Here is a 22,467-nt window from a genome sequence, read left to right on the forward strand (position 1 = left end):
CCATCCATCTCTATTCCTACAATATCCAAATAAGGAAATCTACCTACCACTCTGCGGTGTTATCTTCCAGGTAATACATTATTTATTAAAACTTGAGCTTTTTAACGTGATTAAACTTTTTTGTACATATCCTGTTGAATCGAAATGAGTAAAGATTCTGTGTTAAAGAAAGTTTAATTTGATTGGAAAATTGAAAGGTACAAGAACAAAAAATGACGAGTATTTATTTAAAAAATGTTTATTTCACTTAAAAGCTTACAGTAAACTACTATTTTGATAATGAATTAAGTTCATATAATTACTAACACAATGTTTTACTTTCTTGCGCTTTCTTCCTAAAGGTTGATCTAGTTTTATTTAAACCTATACAAATTAACATTGATTTCCAAGGAGGTTGAGTTTTATTTGTAGAACCATTCAGTAAACAATCTGTCTCATTGTACAATGTTATTTTTCAGAGTTGAAACAGGCGAAACTGGAGTGCTTCCTGCAAAGAATGTTCATCGAATTAAGCCAAAGTGAAAAAGACGTTGGAAAACATCTATCCAACTGCAGCTCTTCCAATTCTTTTATTATTTAGTCTATTATTTGTAAAAAAATATATTTGAAGTTTGAAAATGTAATGTAAATTTTAATTTTATAATGTAGATAATTTTAAGAATCATTACCTAAAAGATGTAATTGAATTTAAAATGTGTTTGTATTACGAAAGAAAAAAAATGTATAATTGGTAGCAAAATAAAGAATTATCTATAAATTATTAAAAATGTCATTATTTATTTTCTCTTTTCCCATAGTCTTGTTATTTTTATTATATTTGCAAAGTTAAAAAAGACTAAAAATGATAAGAGGTCAATAAAGTAATATAAAACTTAAAAATTCCGTTTACATTAAACAAAATAAATAAAATAAAGTAATAGTAGTACGAAAAAATAGCGTCAGAGAGCGTTAAAAAGCAGAAAAAGTAAAAAAAGTTGAAAAAATAGCATGAGAAAGACGTGAAAAAAAAAAAAGGAAAATTAGTTCACATATTTGCCACCAGGTAGCAGCACCTACTGGACTTGTTTACTATGTAAACAAAATTTAGTTCACATGTTTGCCACAAGGTAGCACTAACACTGTTTATATACTACGGTCAAACAAGATGTCTCCTCAGTACGACTACAGAGTCGTACTCGTGAGGAGGGGTCCATGTCGCTCGTCGCTCCAAAAATATCTAATCTAGTCAAAACACCTCTCTCCACATAAACAATCTTGATAATATGTCATTGGTAATGGTTAGGGAGATGCGTTCACCTCGACGGTCGGAAGGCAACTATTCGCCCCACCCGGCCCGGCCCGCGCCGCGAACTTTCTTATATACCCTCCAGATGGCGTCATATCACCATGACAACGGGCTCCCCCCCTACTTTTAGTTCCACCAGCTGTCACTAGATCGCTCGTGCTGTCTGTTTTACCTCTCGTATCCTTCCTTGCACACTCTCCAGACTTTGGCAGCCATTGTAACCTTGCTATCTTCTTACACACTCTCTAGACTACGGCGGCCATTGTTGTAACCTTGTTTAATGCTTCTTACACACTCTCACGACTCTGGCAGCCATTTTTAACCTTTTTTTTATATTTTATTTTAATTTCCACGCAATTTTTTCATTTTTTTTTATTAATTTTTCATATTATTCATAGATTAAAAGGGAAAATAAATACAATATTGTTATAATTAAATCGTTTATTATTTATTAATAATTATTTATACATTTTTTTTACAATAAATTTGTATTAAATCTTTACAACCTTAAACTCATATTTAACCACGTTGGAGACTCTCTAGACTTTTATAGGACTTCCTTTCACCCATGTTTAACCATGTTGGCGACTCGCAAGACTTATATAGGACTACCTTACACTCACATTTACTATGTTGATGACTCTGCAGACTTATATAGGACTACCTTACACTCTCATTTAACCATGTTGGTGACTCTCAAGACTTATACAGGACCTTTTTTCACTCACATTTACCATGTTGGTGACTCTCAGGACTTATAAAGGACCACCTTACAATCATATTTACCTTATTTTTAACCATGTAACCTGTATCTTATTTGTTAATTTTATGTCAATATATATTTAAAAAAATTAGAAATCATATTTTATCATTCAAAGCAAATACCTTGAAAAATGAATGTTAACAAAGGTTCCACTTTTTGTTTTTTATGTATTTTTAAATTCTAAAGGAACAGGTGACTGCTTCGAATGTAGAATACTTCCCATTTTTTTTTAATATATAGACTAACAAAAGTGAACAAATTAATAAATAGGTTACATGTGAAGCAGTAAAGAAATAAGCTAATAGGGAGTGTAAGATAGTCCCGTATAAGTCCAGTAAGTATGAGTGTAAGTTGAACTTTTATAAGTCTAGTGAGTTTCTAACATGGTTAAATGTGGGTGTAAGATAAACCTATATATGTAAACTTGGTTAAATGTGAGTGTAGGATAGTCCTGTGTAAGTCCAGTGTGTCGTAAGCATGGTTAAATGTGAGTGTTAGATAGTCCTGTATAAGTCTAGTGAATCTTCGTTATATGTGTGTGTAAGATAGACCTGTGTAAGTCCAGTGTGTCGTAAACTTGGTTAAATGTCAGTGTAAGATAGTCCTGTATAAGTCTAGTGAGTACTCAATGTATGCAGTCACAGTATTGTATTACAAAAAACTTACTTATCTCAGTTACGTTCAGAAATCCGATTTTCTCATATATGTAACAGCTTGCAAGAAAGTATGTGTGACGTTGCCAAGGGGTAAGATTCCAATTCAGGAAAATAGCTAGTAGCTTACGTTGTGTTTCCTGTAAAATAAAAAAATAACTCAATATGTGGTCTATACTTATTTATAAGGATCTACAATTGAATAATGATGCTTATATTATCAGATAGATTTCTCTTTTTGTTGCTTATTTACTCTTCCTTTAGTCCGAATCTTATAGAGATTAATAAACTTCTAGACTAAAGGGGATTTCGTTTCCTTTTGGCAATTAATTAATATTGATTAATTCAAGAAAATAAAGCAATTAAGACATTTAAATAAAAATTACTCTTCCTCATCGTTTAATAATCAATTTAATTCCTTTACTATAAAGTTGGCAAGTTCACAAACTATTAATTTTTTGTTTAAAGATTACACTATTTTGAACTCAATCAGGTAAATTAATGTTATGCTTTCTTCAAGTATATATGTATATGTAGTAAAAAACTGTTAGTACTATTTTATTACATTTGAAAAATGCTTTTTATCACAGGATTAAAATCTACTTAAAATATTAGTTGGAATCCCAGAAAAAAAAAAATCAACTTCAACTAAAGTGAACTAAGACGTTCACAGGATTTAAGTTTACAGTACGGTGATTAAAATAACTTACCTGGGAGCTTACTGCTTCTCAGCTGGGAATTGGCAACTTCAAAATTACTCTTTTTATAGGTATTGCTGAACAAACCGCAACATTTCTTAAATACGGACAGAACATTCAGGTTCTTCGATATTCATGATTGGTCAGGCTTTTAGATAATATCGTGTGGTTATTGGATACGGTAAAACATCTACTTGATGAAAAAAGAGAGCATGATGTGTTAAAAATCAAAGAAATAATACAAAATATATCCTTTGTCGTGAGGATGAGTTTTTGTGGCTTCTCTCCAGATATTATTTACTCCTTTTCTTAAACTACAGACTGCTGTCATCAAATCGTTTATTAGTACTTTTATTATTACTGATTATTTGTTATATAATTATTAGAGTTTTCATAAATTACTACATGCTGGTGTCCTCAAATCTTTTATTAGTACAATAAACCATTACCCATTGTTTACTATACAATTAATACAGTTTTCATAATGTATATAGTACGTACTTCTCGCAAAGAAAGATGTGTGAATGGAGATTAGGAAACATATCGAAAGATTAAATGTATTCGGATGCATTGTTTTAAACTTTTTATATACTAAACTTACATATTGAAGTCTGCCAAATGAGTTTGCATCATTGTCCTCCAAAAATAATTTAAATGTCGAATGACAAGGTTCACCATTTTTATAAGGAATAATATATAAAAATGAATAATTAGCTGCAGGTAAGGTGTGCAAATGGCTTGTTTACTTCAAAATTATGGACACAAATGACACTAGCCCAAAACCTATTGTTTCATAAAACGATAAGTGAAATCCGACAAATCTAAGGAAACAACTTTGTATCAAGTCTTGATTTTCTTATCCTGGAATAAGTTCTTCTTTCATTCTTAACTATGATATTCTTGTTTCTTCAACCTAAAGTCTGATCATTCAGGATTGAAGACTTCGCCTCTATTAATAACTGGAATAGTTATAATATGCTCATTTTCGCAAATAATTACTATAAGGAAATTATTTTCTTTTTTGTTTTTCATCAAACACGATACAATGTTAAAACACTGTGGTCAAAAATAATTTAGCTATTTTTTTAAGTAATACTAGACAAAAACACTAAAAATTTTCACGATTTTTAAAACCTATCATCTATTACTTAAGCATTCAGGAGGAAACTTCATATTACCAAAATTACTGTAATTCTAAAAAAAAAGTAATCAAAAAAATTGAGCTCTTAACCTTACTCTCCATAAGCAACGAATCCACAAAGAACGACCATTGTAACGTAACGAAGGTTATAATCAGGTTACATATAATACCGACACTATTTGAAAACAGATGTTATGAGTAAACAGCTGGTATTAAATACTAATTAAAACTAACAATTGATTTTCATTCCAAGAGAAACTGAGAAGCCTATATTCTGACGAGGGCATTCAAAATTACTTTATTGGCATGTAGATGGTGGATCTATATTGGGACAGTTTCTTGATTCCATCACTATGCTTACAGGGCACATCTTCTCTATTTTTAAGATTACAGAGCAAAATGTAGAATGTCATCTTAATCTCAACAATATTTAAAATCACTGTTGCGATCTTTTGAGCAACTATTTTTAAACAATATCGCAAATACGATCCTTTAGGTGAACATAACTTAATAACGTTGTCATCTGTAAAGCTGTAATGTTGCAACAATTCTGGAAAAAAGAGTTTGTTTATAGTTTCATAAAATCCAAGCACTTGCATCAATTAAGTATACTTAACTGAGGTATACTCTGGAACCTGGGGATGATGTTGGGGTAGCTAAGGTCTTGATCTTATTGTATTTCTAGAAAACTGCTGATTCCATAAAGACTCTTCCTAAGAAATGGGGAAAATATAATGGATATTAGGGTGTTATTACAGAAAAACGAGTACCACAGGCATTTTTAGAGGTGAGAAAGATGAGAATGCCAAATAACGTAAGCACTCCAAAGAAGAAATGGGTTGATCTACTATAGAAAGAGTTGAGAATGTTGTTTCCTGCCTAACCAGTAGATTGTATGATTTATTTTTGAAATTAAATAATATACTTTTTTTTCAACGAATGTTAAGATTAGTGTTAATAGCTATGCATATTAGATTACAACAAATATCAACATTGGACTAGAAAAGGTATGCCACAGACGCATCATAACCATTTTTTACATTGGTCGCCCCAAATGGTGTTTATGATAAGATCTATCAAACCACAAAAAAGAAGAGTCAGCTATTTAATAACATTTATGAATTTTGGCGTTCATGATAGTCTTTTTAATATGGCAGTTATTTTAAATTTAGTTAATCTGTAAATATATTCAATTATTAAAATAATATCTTGCATTTATCAAGTATCTTTGGAGAAAGCGGATGGTAATGAAGGCTGCCTTAGGTCGTATGTTGGAAAATCATGAGATCATTTTAAGTGTAAAAACTAAAAAACCTATTATCAATCCAAGACCATTTTTGGGAAGGCCAAAGAAAGAAGTTATTGTGAAATTAAAGAGAGTGTTGTTCCCACTGCAAGCTCTTTAATCCTCAAGAAGTTCAAAATCACTTTTTTATGACCGAATTGTAAAGGAACAATAAAAGTTTATGAAATAAATAAAACTATTGGCCATTGTCGAAAAAACAACCTTATGGCATTTTAGTTTTGATTACGCATCTGATAAGACCTGTTTTTCAAATTTAATAGTTTTTAATCGTGTAGGTAGATATCCTTTACTGTGGATTTATATTTGCACGGATTCGTCCCGTGACTGAATCCTGAGCGAATATAAATTCACAATATTTTATATTTAACAGTCACGAAGAAAAATACTGTTTCTAAAAATGTTTACCTTTACTTAAACTGTAACCAATGAAATGATTTTTTATTTTATTTTTTGGTTCATCCAAGAATATGAATATTATGTCCAAACTTCATGTTATGCCTCGATAAGCAGCAATAAGACAAAGACGTAGTACGCTGATGCTGTAAAATAATCCTTATCTGTATGAATTTTGCATAATAGTTATCATAGATCACATTACTACATAAAGACTAATACGCATTGAAATTCACAGATGATTTTTTTTTTTTGCTGGAAGCTGCATCCGAACTGGAGCTACTTTCTTAGCAACATTGTCATGCTGTGGATTGAGTAGGTGAAATGAGAAGTCCATATACATAATTTCGAAAAACTACTATAATAACGATAGGCTTCAAATACTTCTAGGCAATATTATGAGGCAGTCGCCTATGCAGGCCAAGCCTGACAGGAACTCCGCATCAAAGAATCGCTGCAATGAGAATCACAATGTGCATAGCCTTGAAGTAACTCATTTCTTATACAAAATCACGCTGAAGCAATTAAAAACAAAGTCTTTAATAAATACAAGCACCTCCTTAAACTTCGTACTTAAATTTTTTACATTTAAGTATTACTATTTCAAACTATAAATTATTTTTTTTGGGGATGAACGATGAATTTTTAAAATTAAATTTGGAAAATAGGTTGCATTTATTTTTTTAAAAATGTGACAGTTTTAAATTTTTTATTTGGAATCAGGTACAGTACAATTAGAGTAGACGAAATAGTACATTAATTTAGTGCCGTAAATATATTATTTACATTTACAACAATTTCTCCTTTTTCTTTTCTTTTTTTTTAATGGTAAATTATAAATATAAAATGACTATATTTACACACAAAACAAAAAATAAAAAACTCAAAATAATATGTACATCTCATGTACAGAAAACGGAAATAGCACCTAATAACTTTTTTTAGCAAATGAAAAAAATATCTTTAAAAAAATTAAATAAAAATTAAAGTTTCATTTCCCAAATGATAACATGTGGTAAGGAGGATGCGTTATTATAAGATGAATGTTGGTAATTGACATAAGAGTTACCGGCAGTAATGGTGACCAACGTATGATGGTATCTTGGATCACCGCTTGATGTCGGCGGACCGGAAGGTTCGCTAGTCGACGAAGGACATGACCAATCAGAATCAGATCTATCATCTTCATAATCTTTCACGTACATCAGTTGACCGTACAGACCGTAAACGTCCGAGGCAAGTGCTCTGGATGCTGGGCGCTTCAAAGTCGGTGGTGGATCGGTCAATGGTACCATCAAGGTCAGCGGGCCAGTATGACCATGCAGTGACACGTTCACTCTGCCGGAGATTATCGGTACACCTTCCAGCCGGGGTAGTGGTACTGTAAGGGCTACTCCAGCATCCGTGCCTACCCAAAGAAGACCTTTCACGGCCATTAAACTGGTCACTGTCACCGTTTTGTGGATACCAGTTACTCGTACCACATTACCAGCAACGTTGATGTCCTGTTTATATACATATTTTTTTTAAAAAATACGTTTTGAAACAGAGAAAAAATGAACTAACTAACTACTGAATATAAATTTTAAAAAGTACATCAAATAAATACCTGTAAATGAGTGAACGTTTCGGTATGGTACAGGCTGATTGTACAAGAATTGGCCAACGATAACCACAAACCAACACCTGAGTGTGCCATGTAACTAATATGTCCGCCAGAAACATCATTCTGTATTGTAAAAGACTTCTGTAAAGAAGATTTAAAATAATGTTAAAGACGAAGAAGTTCAATCGGGGAAAAAATTACCAAAACAATCAATAATTTAGGATTCAATTACACCAGTTGCTCTCATCGTCTTTTATTAGCGAGTAATTAAAACTATTGATATTTATTTCTTAAAAGTAGTAAGAATAAAATAGTTACAAATGAAATAGTGCATATAAGACTAAAATAATACACTTTAGCACTTTTATAAGTTACCTAAACATCCTTTGCATTGCATGTATTTTGTATTTTTATAAAAAGCAAATTTGAAGAATAAAAAAAAAAAGATTATAAAAAAGACACAAAACAATAAAGATGAATCTCTTGAAGAGAAAGTAAATAATACGACATCTAACAACCTGGAACAAAAAAAAGTTGACAACGCGCCAGGCAAGATGGAGGAAAAAAAATCGAGGTTATTCATTGCTATGATCATTCAAATTCATTACAATTACAAGAAAGTAACGGAAGATTCAATATAATAAAAAATTACATGATAAAGTACCGGAGGAGAATTAAAGCTAATAAAAGTTTATCTATTTTGAACATTCTGGGACTTTACGCGTCAAACCCTCGAATTATGGGCTAAAATTATTATTTTTGCATTAATTGAAACTCAAAACATGAATTTAATCAGGATTTTTCCAGTTGTACTAGTATTACTAGCCCGTACACTCCAAGTAATATATGAGCCGTTTGTTTTGAAAGTGGGGCAAGCCAATTTTTGAAAAAAATGAAGATAATGGTAATTATAGATAAAACTTAGTGTGAACTTTTTATCTGTAAACAATTTAGATTAAAAAAAAATTCAGAATCCTAATATTTGGGAGATGGAAGTTCAGCTCTTAACAATATTGTAAATATGTTTAATTTGAAAATGGTGCAAGTCCATCTTAGGTTGAAATTATTTAACCTTACAGCAAAATTTAACTCCGGTTGCTGTATGGTGAAGCAAATGTGATGGTTTAACATCATGTCTTATCTATCTATCTTTGATATTGGTAATCGGTGATTGTACAATATTTCATAAAATTTATTATTATTTAATAATAATAAGTACATCTTAATTTTGTGTTTCCATAATAACACCAACAACGGGAAATTTTAGTGCTATTGGCTCTGAAAAACTGTAAATTGTATAACATTCGACTTATATTATCGGCTGAAAAGTAAGTTGTGTTGTTTTGTGCTTGGGTACGAAAAAAGTTTCATTAATTGAAAATTAATAACGGATTGTGGTTTATTTTATAAAAAGAAAAAATGGCTGAAACCGATTACAACGGTAATTATAACTCTGATGCATCTAAAAGTGAATTTGGTAGGTAACAAAAATAAAATAAAAATACTTTTCTGGGTAATAACGCCATTTCAATAAAATTCTCATTTTTGCAAGTAATTTTATTAAGTTTGTAGAAATAAGACCCATGACAATCGGTGATAAAAGAAGAATCTTGGAATCAGAATCTGAATAAGAAGGCAATTCGGACCAAAATGATTCAAAAAGAAGAATAGTTGAACTATTGATTAGTATTTTGTTTTTATTGTTAAAAAAAGACTTGCTACGACTGAAATATCCATTTAAATCAACGATTACAACAATTCATTAATTTTGAAAGTGAGGCAAGTCCATTTAGTTATAATAAATCTTTATTTTTCTTAGCCAGCACTATAAACATTAATGGATTATAAACTTACATTATCTAACACCACAAAATACAAAAAATATGTCTATTAATATTTACCAATATTTTTAAGTTTATTGAAACGCAAAACCTTAAATATCTCGAAATAACAAAAAATGGACTTGCCCCACTTTCAAAATAAACGGCACATGTAATAGTAACTAAGTATTCAAATAAAGAAATATTCATTATGATTTCGGTAATGCAGTTTTTTTTTTTTCTTTGAATATATTTATCACTTAAGCTTGACGATTTTTTTTTGTCAAGTATCGAAAATTTGACAACATAGTTTTAAAACATTAAAATAATAATTACCTGTAGTTCACCGGTAATAGCACTCAAGACTGTAACAGTTTTCCCAGTGGCTGCAAAGAGTGAAAGATTAATTGGTAGAACAGCAGACACGGGTTCTGGTCCCAATACAAGTTCTTCGGGTTCTGTTAAACTGCAATGTCTTCTATACATTAACAGTCTACCAGTGGTTAAACTAACGAACACATTATCACAGTGCATCTTAATGTTGACTACTTCGCCAGTAACCGCTAAACTGTGCACTAGCTCAGGTCGTTCAACATCGCAAACTGAGTACACTAACAATCTGTAATAGTACCTTAGTTGTAGTAACAAATAAAATTGTACAGCTCAAAACAACCTGAATTTATTTTATTTTTTAACCTCTAAAAACCAATAATGAAACTAACCTATTATTAGTTGTACCAAGCCAAACAGTATCGGTTCCTCTTATATATTCAATAGCGGTAACCCTAAATCCAACAACCAACACTTGTGTGAGTGGTTTCAATGACGTCTGCCATGTTTGCGCAATAGACAACTGACTGTCAACTCCATCGAAAGTACATACCCACAAATACGCTGTTTTACCGCAGGTCGTACTGTAGTAACATCCACATGTTACCTAAAATGAAAAAATTGTTCAAATATTTATTCATAAAATACTTGTTAATATTTTTTGGATCTATGGATAATTCTAGAAAACATTGGGCTACTTCCAATAATGAATTGCTTCGAGGTATTCAAGTATTTATATTGTAATGCTTGAATCAAGCTAAAAGTTCAATGTTAATAAAAATTCAAATGAAAGGGAACTTTGAAATAAAATCTAACTTACAATAACTATCGAATCTTGCAAACGTAACTAAGATTACAACTAATCATGCAAATATTTCTTCAACATTCCGGAATTTCATTAATAATTTAATTTTTACTTCCACTCGAATTCTTAGCCAAATACTACTACTAATATTTTCTGATAGACGACACATTTAGTCTAATTTTCAAACTGATTGATTTCAACAATTCTTAATCTAAATTCACTTGACGATTTGATATTTTATAATACTAACTTCCCTAGATATCAACCACGAGCTTACCAGGGCGAGTAGACATTTTACAGTAACCTCAAGTTAACCTTTACTCCATGTTTCCATTCGCTGCCTCCTATATGTATAGAAGGCAGTGTTCCACTAACATGGAAAATTAGCCGCGAGAATTCAAAATGAGTACGATATTGTTTCAACGTAAAGTGCACAGATATTATTAAACAAGAAAATTTAAATCAAATCACAACTAAGCAACGTAATTTTATAAGTGCTGTTGAAATTAATTAAAGGAACTTTATAATTTAACAACTAAATTAAATAAATAATTTAAAAAACGTGGAATTTTATTATTCAAGAAAATTTGGCTCCTAAATTATAATCATTATTATTTATATGTTAAACTCTTAATTAGAATATTTTCGTTGGGAACACAAATTTCTGAAATTCGGCAAGACAACAAAAGAAAAATCGCAATACTTTTCTTACCTAGTAAAAGAAAATAAAAATGAAGTATTTATTTCAGTGTGTAAAGACATGCGAATTTCTTAGAAAGCGCCTTTTGTTACCCTTACCTCCTTTGCTTATTTTACAACCTATTGAGGCATCTACCAAATATTATTAATATTTTAGCATGTTTGTCTATAAAAAAAAAAGAAGGTATTTCTGAACAAAGATGCACCTATTTTGCGATTGCCCTACAATTTGGGAACCACTGCGTGCGCTACTGGATGAAGTTAGAAGTTACGACACCAATAATAGCGTATTGGTAAAATGTAGCTTATCCATCCAGTAGCATTGCGCAAGAAAACAGGAGAAGTAGAAGCAACGAGTTTCAAGGAGTTTAAAAGACTGATGAAGGCTTGCTTTAAGTTCAGTACAAGTTCCCAGAGGTTTACGGTGCTCATTTAAGCAAAAGCATTTTATGAAGAAGGTTGGTTTGAGAGTACTCTGATGTATTCAATTCAGCAAAGAATAGCTTTACTTTAATTAGCAACAACGGGTTCTCGTACTCTAGGCTAGTATTTTTGACAATTTTTTTTCACGATTATTTTTACCTAATTAAACAAATCGGGAAGGGGTAAAGGGTAAACAATATTTCTGAAACCATTTTAAAAATTTAATCAAAGAAACTGGAATAAAACATCTCAAATGATGTTGCTTGAAGGGTCACACTCAAAGGATAGTAATTATTCTTTTGTAGGTAACCAATTGAAAAAGTAAAAATAAACTAAAAGATGGCTCTCAATCATAAATTTGAATCCATGCAAATCTAATTATAGAAAAGGAAAAATTTTTGAAAATTAGGTTTCAAACGAAATATGGAAAACTTATTTACGGTATTTTCTTTCCTATAGGGTGTCCAGACCTAAATTAAGTAATTACAAAGTATATTATGTCATTTTTAAAGTTTTACAGTAAAAATACAGATAGTTGTTACTTTTTTTTTTGCAAACAGCGAATTTATCTTTAAGCAAATTGTTCGTAAAGATTTTTAACCTAATAAAAATTCAGTTACCTTAAACTTGACTGGTTAAATTCAAAAGCTAGAAAATATTTTAAACTATTTACCTCAGCATTTGGATCCGGTGTATAAACAGGATGTGCGGCAACAAATAAAGGCATTTTATTCGAAGGCCTAAGCTCTTGTTCTGGTACTTCCCATGCTGGTGAATTACTGGGATCTAATGCCAATCGAGCTAATCTCAGCTCTGTGGATAAAACATAATTAAATCATTATTATTATTATTGACATATTATTATTATTGTTGACGACTGTGGTCATTAGCGCCAATTAAATCCTTATTAAGAAATAAAACAAAATAAAATGAAATCTGGGGCGCAACAAACACATCTTTCTCTTACTGCCATTTCTGAACTTATTTCTCTCCAAGAACTTCTTAATCAAGGTTTTTTTTTTTCAATGAGAAATCGGCACATATATTGTCATGTTTTAAGGGAATTTGATTGTGTGTTTTCTGAGAAAATCGAAAGGGAAAATTCAGAAAATCGATACTTTAGGACTAGGGCTTTTTTTCAAGGACGGAATTTTATCAAATAATTATACGAGTGAAAACTAACACTCACCGTGACTTTTGTCTCACTGCAGTTTGCTATAATTAAACTTTCTTGAAAATTTGTACTAATGGTACGTTGATTTCAACATTATACATACCAGATATATCTTCATGTGATTAAAACAATTAATGAGCATTGGAAGTAAGAGAGAATAAATAAATATTTGAACCCTTTTAAAGATTACCTGTTATCCATTCTTTTCTGGCTTCTTGACTGTTCATTTGGAAAGTAAATGATTCCTCTTTTCCACGGATGGCTAATTGTAAACAGCATGAATCCAACCATGCCATTTGTTCATCTTTACGTTGTATTTCCCGTTGGATATTATCCAGAAGGCCCCTGGTAACGTCACCATTCACCTCCTGCTCTTGGCAATACTTCATTATAAACAATTGCGAAATAAGTATTATAATAACATCAATAGTATATCCATTTAAAATTACAATCCATGCACGAGTGCAAAAGCAAAGCTTATTTTTGTACATTATAAAATCTACTCAACTGTGAGAATTGTTTTGTAAACTTAATAAAATTAGTGGTCACGCACGAGTCTATTAATCGCACGTCATAGGCTCAGAAAAGGAGGCTCTCGCATGAATGTTACCATCTGAACTGATATTATGGTTTGATTACTCAGAATTATCTTAATTAGTGAACGAAACTTTAAACGATGATCACGAAACTGGTGAAAATTAAACAGGAATCCACTCCGATACGAAGTTGTAAAATACAAGCTCCACAAGTATGGTGGAAGAATAAATCCAGTTTATGTGTAAAAATAGGAAATGGAAACGCAAATAAGTATTTAACATCATAGTCAAGTTTAATATCATTTATTAGCGACAATTTTAATTGAAACATATATCAAAATATATATGTATGATTTTTACATTTACCCTTTGGCGAACCATAAATTCTACAACGCGATAACGGGTCCTTCTCAAAAGCAAATTCAATACTTAAAATAAATAAGAAATTTTCAATGTGAATTCTATAAAAATAATCCTTTTCCTCATTTATAAAAGAAATGAAATGGAATGATGAAATTTTAACTAAAAAATACAAATGTACGAAAACATTTAAACAATTGTAAGATGATGATAAATGTTTACAAAAATTACAAACATGCAATAAATGAAAAACACCGACAAAGCACACTAAAAAAATAAAATAACTATAAAAAATAAATAACTAAAATAAAATAATCGTGGAGGCGTGTAATTTTTATTTTTTTCTTCTTAAAACTAAATTAAAAAATTTTTCAGCAAAAATAAAATTATAATAAAATCATAATTATATAAATAAAGATGAAATAAAAACAAAACAAGCAGAATGTGTTGGCTATTGAAATTGTCGTTAGAATTTTTAGGCAATTATAACCAATGGAAAATTTACTGCAACATTTTATGTATAAAAAGATGTTCAGTGTGAATTAGGTAAGACAGAGTAAGTATACATTCTTTTAATCCTCGTAGCCATCCAGGTTTTCTTGCGAAATTTCAGGTATAACCAATGGGATTTCGCAAAACTGAGAATAAAACATATGAACATATCTGTTGTGTTTTCATAGACGACATTAATCTTCTACTATTCTGTATGTTAAAACTCACAAAAAAATAATCTTCAAGTTTCAAAGTTTTGGGTATTATTTCATCATTTTTCATCTTAGAAGGAATTTTACCCATCTTCTATCACACTCCCCTTCCTTAATCGAATTAACAGGAATATTTTTTCCAGTAGAAGTATCTTTAAACGGATATATCCGATGACACTCAAAATCGAACATCTTACTATAGTAAGAGTAAGTAACCAGTAAGCAGTACACAATTAAAGGGCCAATTCAAATCTAATCGCTTAGAACGTTAGGCTGGAAACATAGTGGAGCGGCGAGCAAAGCGGCGATGATAGCGAAGAGCGAAGCGGCGAAAACAAAAACTAGAAATAGATAGAGTTGCTCTATCTTCGCTTTGCTCGCCACTATGCGCGGTCCCATATGTTAACTTCTGTTTGATTTCGCCGCTTCGCTCTTCGCTATCATCGCCGCTTTGCTCGCCGCTCCACTATGTTTCCAGCCTTAAGCAATTCCTTAATCTGAGGATTCAGAAATAGCGGAACCCAATTGGTCTGCTTAGCATAGCCTTGTAGACTTATTTTTTAAATTCACTTTTGTTTTTTCCAAGCAGTACATATTACATTGGTTATAAAATTATCAAATAATCTTCAACATTTAGAATAGCAGATTTTTCGTAATATTTACAAAATTTAATAATAAATGATTTCTTCGGACTAACCAGGTTTTAATGTGTTGTGTTTTTGAAAAATAAACATAACCGAACCAAAAATAAAACAAAACTAATAGATCACCTGATACTGTCCCTTGAGTGTATGTGTAAGGTTGTGAATCCTGCTGATCACCTGATAATCGTGCATCAGTTGGCTCATTTCCATGCAAAGACTGTCCGTCGTGCCGGAGGAATTTGTAGACGCTAGACTTCCATTTGGTGTCAGTAATCGGCTTAAGGTTGGCGATCCACTGTTTTCTATCACCTAATCACAGATTCATTTATTATTCATACGGCTTTCTTACAATATGATCCTCAAGGTCCTCTTTATAAATTAATATTTTTTTTCTTTCGACTTTGTAATAACACGACTTTCTAGTAAAGCAGTACAGTCGTTGAAGGATTTTGAACAACAGGTTAAGAGACAACTCATATTGTGAGGCCAAAACGTAACATTTCTGGAATTTTTCGTTTTTGACATTAACACTTTTCTAAAAAAAATAGTTTGGGGGGTAATCAGGGGAGCTCGAAATGAGTATTTCGGGGGATAAATTCTATAGAAAATCAGACAGAAGTTATATTTATTTTTAATAAATAAAATTTTACCTGCACGTCTGTGATAGGACAGCTCCACTTGTATGTAAGTCTAGGTTGAGAATTAACATTTTCTTCTTTACTATTAAGAGCGACACATATCAATTGATCATTAAGCAATAAAAGCCGGCGATTCTTACACTTGCTAATAAGGCCACAAGAGTTCACCTCCTGCAAATGAGATTTAATATTTTATTAATACATTCATTAAAAAGTAATTGTTTAATTTGAATATGTCAGAGAGCTAGATCTATTAACAAATCTGAGTAATCACAAAAAAGCAACAACTTCTGCACGCTCTATCGTATTCTGCGAAGTGTTTGGAAACATACTAAATTTTAATAATAATTATTGCATTACGTCTTCGTTGGTGTTTCAAGCTGTCTTACAGAAGCTCTCTGTATACGCTGAAGATCTGAAGCGTGTCTTCAACCTTTTCACAACCGAAATACCAATAGAAAAATATATACACATATCTGTACAAAAGCTGCTGTTCTAACAGGAATTCGCAACAGCAGCCATTAAAGATGTTAACTGATTTACTTTGCTTACAATACATTTCTGTTTTTAACAGTTTTCAATTACTTTAAACAGTAAGAATACCTTCTTATAAAGCAAACAGTTTTCTCCAATTCCAATAAATGTTATCAAACAACATTTAAGTCACAAAGAACAAAGGGACTTTACCTACAGTCAAGAAATTTAAGAAAGTAACATTTTGTCTTCCAATTGCCAGATTTCCAGCTGGCTTTAACTTTCCTCAGTGTTCTTGTTCGGCTATTACTTCTAAAATCTAGCAGGCTACAACAGGTTGTTACAACAGGTTGTAACTAGGACTTCAAGCTGCGTTTCGTTTAATTTTTTGATGTAATACAATTAGAGTGACCACTTGTTTTTGTCATAGTTCAACAGGACAAATTTTTGTTTATTGATAACAAACTAATACACTTAATGCAAATAATCTACTCTCCCTAAAATTATTGAGTTAGATACTAATTCGCAGTTACAGAAAGATTTCAGATTAATTTCTAAAACCACTTTTTGCATCAAAAGTTTTTAAGAATGTTTTAATTTGATCTCTAATATTCAAATATTGTATAAACTACGATAAAAGACAACAACAAAAAAGTTTGCCTTGGTAATAAAAGATAAACATTAAAACTACTAACAAGTTGTGTGACATCATCATGTCTTATAAGGTATTTATCTTCTGGAGGACATCCAGCTGCAGTTGCCGCAGAAGCCATCTTCGAGGAAATTGATCTCATTACTTGTCTAAACGCTTGAGTCTGTTCTGATTCTCGTTTTCTTTCATTCAATAATTCAGCTAAAGATTCTAGCTGGGTAAGTGCCAACTGTAGGGCCATTCTTTCCGGATGTCCATGGCCTGTATTCTGCAGAAGATCCTGGGAGGAGGAAAAAAAAAAGAACTTGAAATAACTTCTTGCAGGGTACTATTTAAGTGAAGTATGGGTGAGAAATGAAGAACTATATTTCTAACCTTACTTCAGACAATCACTAACCTGCAGAAACAGTATGAACTGTGGAAACCTTTGAACTGGTTTCACCATAAGACCAAAGAAGGATAGTCTATCTGGGGACGTAGCTTGGCGAGCCTAGAATAATTACGCATATTTATTATTATAATATATAAACTTGACATTAACTGTTCGAATTCACTATCTTAAGAATAACTAATCAATATTTTTCAGTTACAATTCTATAGCTTACCTTCAAACAATCCAATACTTATTTTAACATAATTTTTTGTAAATAAAGTCATTAATACAAACTTTTACTTAATATAAGTCTAAATTAGAAGTAAAAAAATAAATTTTACCTTTAAAAATTCAGCCAAAGCTGGTTTCTTTTTAGATTCCGACCTTGCCAAGTCCATTGCAACCGAAAAATTGTTAATAAAATCACTGTATATATCTAAAACAACGGCTTTACTAAACGAAGCGACGAAAACATCACCAATACGATGTTCTTGGTCCCAATTGGCTACAGCTTGTGCTAATACAATACGAAACAGCCCATGGCACTGCCTGATTTCTGGTAGACGATGGAATAATGTTTGTATCTTTTTACTGGTTAATATCGGGGGATTGGCTTCCTCTAATGGTTTTTTATAATCCTAAAAAAAAAAGAAAGAAAAGAAAAGATTATTATGAAAATTCAATTCCTTGGTAGGTCCCACAAGATCTGCTTCTGGGGACATGTTTTACCAAGTTCAGAATAGGCTTCTCCACGACATTCTCTCTATTACTGATGATCTCAAGAGGTAATCTAAAATACTGATTAGATACGCTGCTTTGAGGAAATTAAGTTTTGGTCCGAATACAGATAGTTTAACCTTGGCTTGGATTTTTGTTCTCGAGCTTGTAATGTTGTTTTTTTGTGGAGAATTGAATTGGATGTTTATAACTACTTAAAAATTGAAAACTTGGCCAATAATGTTTGAAAAAAGCTAGTTACTCACGTAAATAAGTCTATGTAAAGTTGAAAGGTAAGAATTTTCCGATTGCACAATCGCTTCGATTATATGTCTCAGTTTCAATTCTTGGGAAGTGAGATTAGGCGGAGGTGGAGGAAGTGTCAATGCCATCATATGTCGTTGCGTCATTATACATTCTTCTTCCTAGAAGAAATTGAACAAATAAAATTCAAATATAAGAATTTACAGTTTCTTGTCAGAAAATTTCAAGTAAATAGAACTTCAAGACAAAGAAAAAAACAATAAGCAATTAAATATGCGTTCGAAAATTCTGATAGTCGCTACGAAGAAAACAAATTCCCAGGTATAGGTTTTAATCACTGCTGTTCTTTAAGGCTGGAAACATAGTGGAGCGGCGATGATAGCTGCTTCAAATCAAAGAGAGCGACGAGCAGCGAGCAAAGATTCGCATGCACATAGTGACGAGTTTAGTCGCGTTCTCCTTTTGACAAAACAAGATGGAGGAACTATTTTTATATGAAAATTCTTCGTTGAAACTTTGGTATTTGCAGCAGCTTAGTAGTAGGAACTGCAGTGTACATGACATAAATAAGTCTAGAAATGAACTTGGTGAATTCCATCACTTGTACCAACAACTTCGGGAGCATCCTGGCAAGTTTCATGCGTATTTTCGAATGTCTTATCAACATTTGATTACATACTAGCCCAGTGTAACCCCATTAATCAAAATCAAATTTTATTGTTTTTGAATAATACAACTCACAACAAAAGTTAGGCACAATATAGAAAAATTAACTAAATACAAATCTGTGTAACCCCATTAATCCTAGCAGTTACTTTAAGGTTAGAAAAGAATAAATAAAAACAAAATAGAAATATATGCAGATAAAAAGAAATTAGTCAATTAAAGAAAAACAATAATTTTATTAAATCACTTTATTATTACTAATAATTATTAAATCAGTCGTAAATTAATGTTATTCATCTGAAAAACTGGAGTAGTACGACGCTACAGAAGAAGGATTGGAGAATTCGTTCTGATCAGAAGTAGTAGGACGTGAAAATGTAATTTAATTTTGCCTAGTATTTAGATGAAAGTTAGCATTAGGGGATTGAGAACCAAATTAAATGTAAATTACCTGAATTCTCCCATTAACTACTAATTGTTAATTAATTTTAACGATTAATTATTAATTGTTAAAAACTGTTGTAGCTTCGCAAATATTATGGTCCCACAGAGGTTTCTTTAAACAAACTAAACCAATAAATGTATCAATATCCGTAACCTTTGTAAAATAACCTTTACAAATTGAGCGCGATGAGAGCGAAGAAATCAAACATGTCATAACGCTTTGCTCTACTCTCTATAGATAGCGTTGCTCTATCTTCGCTTTGCTCTCCACTATAAGAATTTACAGTTTCTTGTCAGAAAATATTCTTATAGTGGTATGTTTACTTGTGTTTGATTTCGCCGCTTCGCTCTTCGCTATCATCGCCGCTCCACTATGTTTCCAGCCTAAGGCGGAAGATGCAACTGTTTTCCAACTGGCTTCACAGTGCCGAGGAGTTATTAATAAAAATCTTAAGAAGAGATCTATCTTACTGAATCCGGATACTTTTAACTAAATCCAATTTATAAATATCCATAAGCTTGTCAACGTTTTGGAGTTCCTCAACTAGAAGCTTAATCCTCTAACTAGATTTATATCTTCTGCATCCAAGGAGTCCAACTCAGGTCACCACTTATCCTCTCATCCTTGAGAGAGTCTCCATTATTCTGCTTTCCATTTTTATTAATGGCAATGACCATCCGAGTTTTCCTTAATCTTCTCTTCAGCAGATTTCTTGAAACGCCATTTTTTTTTTTTTTTAAATCGATTCTTACTGTTAGCTTTGGACATTCAAGAGCAGTTTTTCTTTGCAAATCCATCTGAAAGATCCAAGTTTCTTAAGCGAAGAGTTAAATGACGTTTGTACCTAGATGTTTATCAATTACCTTTTTTGATTCTTTAACTTGTCGCATTCCTTATATGACAAATACCAAATATTTGACAGTTTAACTCTTTGGATTTTGTTGTCATCTATTATTAACTGTGTTCTGCTTTTTGTCGACATATATTAGATGCATTATGCATTTATTTATACACCAAATTTTTGTAAGACTATTACGTCGCGCATTCGTATGTTAACAAGTTCTCTTGATCGTAGACAGTTATTGAAGACTTGCAGATGTAGTTGAGTTATTATTGCACTAATCTGGTGGGTTCCAATTTTTTAAGGAATAATTGAAGGAACTGTGCATTCAGTGTTGATATTAATCGCATAAATTACATACTTTAGAGTAAATAAATAAACTAACCTCTCTTAATAGCGGCATCTTTCCTCGAGGTTCTTGTTGTTCCATGGAAGTCTGTTTCTTCATGGAGAACCACCTCAAGATTCTTCCTTGAGGAGAATCACCACCACCACCACCTCCTCCTGGTTCTGGCGAAGTTTTTCGCCATACAGAACGTTTAGAACCCATTCTTCCTTTACCGTCGATACATCTAAACATTAAAAATAAACTATAGATTCCTGCCCACCGATGTACGGACTTGATAAGAGAATTCAAAAAATTAATACATATAAATTATTACATGTATTGGCAAAAAATTATTTAATAAATAGCCCAAATCAATTAGACTAATGCCAAATTTGACATTTCGGGACACAAATAATTTTTGGCTTAAATAAAGGGCGTACAAATAGAAATAAAAAATTGAAACAATTTATTTACTGTTTAAGCTGCCAAAATAGTGGAAGAAGTCAATAACACGTTTACAATGTATTGATTGTAATTCAATGGTCCATTTAATACATCTTTAAACATCTTTCAATAGGATTCGTTGATACATTAATGGAGAAGATCATTGTTGAGAAGTAAAAGTAGGATTTTGAAGAATGTCTCCAAACTTATTAACAATTATTTGCGATTTTATTATAACCTGGTGGATTCAACGACTCGACGGTATTTTCTTAATTATTTATCGATTAACTCAGCCACAATTCAAAGATGAATAGCGGATTAGGTGGAGCATCACGGATTTTCAAGTCCCGACCAACATAAAAGTATGGTAGGTGCAACTCAAATCAAGTCTAAGTCTAAGAATCCAGACTCGGGCTTAATCCACCTAAAAGTTTTAACAGTCCAAACGATTCGGTCAGCATGAGCTCTTTCACAAAAATCACTTTGTTCCGACCAAAGAAATAGAACCAAATTTCTTCGCTCGCCAAACTTTCTATCAAAAGAAGAAAGCGCGTTTCTTATCACAAACCTGGTACGAGATCCATTACAAAAAAAACACATGCCTCCTTTAACCACGACACTTGACCTATAAGATAAAACTAGCAAGTCTATGGTAATGCTGATTGATTGACTTGATTCGACTTTTTAAGGATCGTTTCTAGTAGGATTTGTTCTAAAGCTTAAAAAATCCGGATGAAACAATATTGTAACCAGAGAAAAAAAAAAACAATTTTCTTTCCTGGTATCCCTCCACCCACACAGGACATGCATTGATAATCACTTCTAAAACTGGAAAATTACTTAGAACTCACTCACTTGTTTCCTTCATCTCCTGAAGAGAGATCCACATCTGAACAAGAGCTTCTTCTTGACTGTTCATGGGAACTTTCATCCCAGGAAGCTGAAGTACTTCGCTGTTCATCTGCAATCAAAATAATTATAAATAAAATAAACACCTAAATAAAGAAACCAAAAAAACAGAATGGATAAATAAAGGTTAAAAACATAAATAAGGTTAAAATAAGGTTACCTTGCCAAAACAAGAGAAAACTCAACCAATGCATAATTGTATTTTGCACAATCATATTAAGCAAATTTTGAATAGCAATATTTGTGCGTTGAGTTTCTCTAATTCGATTAACAATAACAAAAATTTAGAATCGGCGCGTTTTTTTTCGTTTTGTTTTTTAAAATTTAATTCGTAAACATCGTATTTAGTCGAAATGTTTTTACTGAATGATTCTGT

General features: G+C 31.7%; 1 protein-coding gene and 1 long non-coding RNA gene across 11 annotated transcripts in view; both read right to left on the reverse strand.

Annotated features, from left to right (window-relative positions):
* Positions 1 to 228: 228 nt before the first annotated feature.
* Positions 229 to 3,994, reverse strand: LOC141446852 (uncharacterized). Its single transcript, XR_012453939.1, has 3 exons — positions 3,412 to 3,994; positions 2,715 to 2,841; positions 229 to 487 (listed from the first exon to the last, which is right to left on the reverse strand). It is a non-coding gene; the product is annotated as an uncharacterized lncRNA (long non-coding RNA).
* Positions 3,995 to 6,931: 2,937 nt separating this feature from the next.
* The window catches only part of LOC141446851 (rho guanine nucleotide exchange factor 10-like), a 518,303-nt gene continuing 502,767 nt past the window's right edge, over positions 6,932 to 22,467 (reverse strand). For 6 of the 10 annotated variants that reach the window (XM_074113735.1, XM_074113736.1, XM_074113737.1 and 3 more), the window contains 15 exons: positions 22,038 to 22,143; positions 20,796 to 20,982; positions 18,461 to 18,619; positions 17,819 to 18,115; positions 17,502 to 17,594; positions 17,148 to 17,384; positions 15,991 to 16,149; positions 15,467 to 15,649; positions 13,287 to 13,479; positions 12,596 to 12,735; positions 12,363 to 12,392; positions 10,388 to 10,602; positions 10,002 to 10,284; positions 7,849 to 7,986; positions 6,932 to 7,744 (listed from right to left, as the gene is read on the reverse strand). In XM_074113735.1, coding sequence (XP_073969836.1) covers positions 7,223 to 7,744; positions 7,849 to 7,986; positions 10,002 to 10,284; positions 10,388 to 10,602; positions 12,363 to 12,392; positions 12,596 to 12,735; positions 13,287 to 13,479; positions 15,467 to 15,649; positions 15,991 to 16,149; positions 17,148 to 17,384; positions 17,502 to 17,594; positions 17,819 to 18,115; positions 18,461 to 18,619; positions 20,796 to 20,982; positions 22,038 to 22,143 — 2,942 coding nt within the window. In that variant the 3' untranslated portion in view covers positions 6,932 to 7,222. Of the gene's footprint in view, positions 7,745 to 7,848; positions 7,987 to 10,001; positions 10,285 to 10,387; positions 10,603 to 12,362; positions 12,393 to 12,595; positions 12,736 to 13,286; positions 13,480 to 15,466; positions 15,650 to 15,990; positions 16,150 to 17,147; positions 17,385 to 17,501; positions 17,595 to 17,818; positions 18,116 to 18,460; positions 18,620 to 20,795; positions 20,983 to 22,037; positions 22,144 to 22,251; positions 22,462 to 22,467 lie in introns of those variants that run through there. The other 4 variants (XM_074113743.1, XM_074113739.1, XM_074113741.1 and 1 more) reach the window with 4 other exon arrangements.

The sequence above is a fragment of the Rhodnius prolixus genome, unplaced genomic scaffold (assembly GCF_049639745.1).
Source record: "Rhodnius prolixus isolate KJV_2025 unplaced genomic scaffold, Rpr scaffold_7, whole genome shotgun sequence".
Classification (NCBI taxonomy): Eukaryota; Metazoa; Arthropoda; class Insecta; order Hemiptera; family Reduviidae; genus Rhodnius; species Rhodnius prolixus.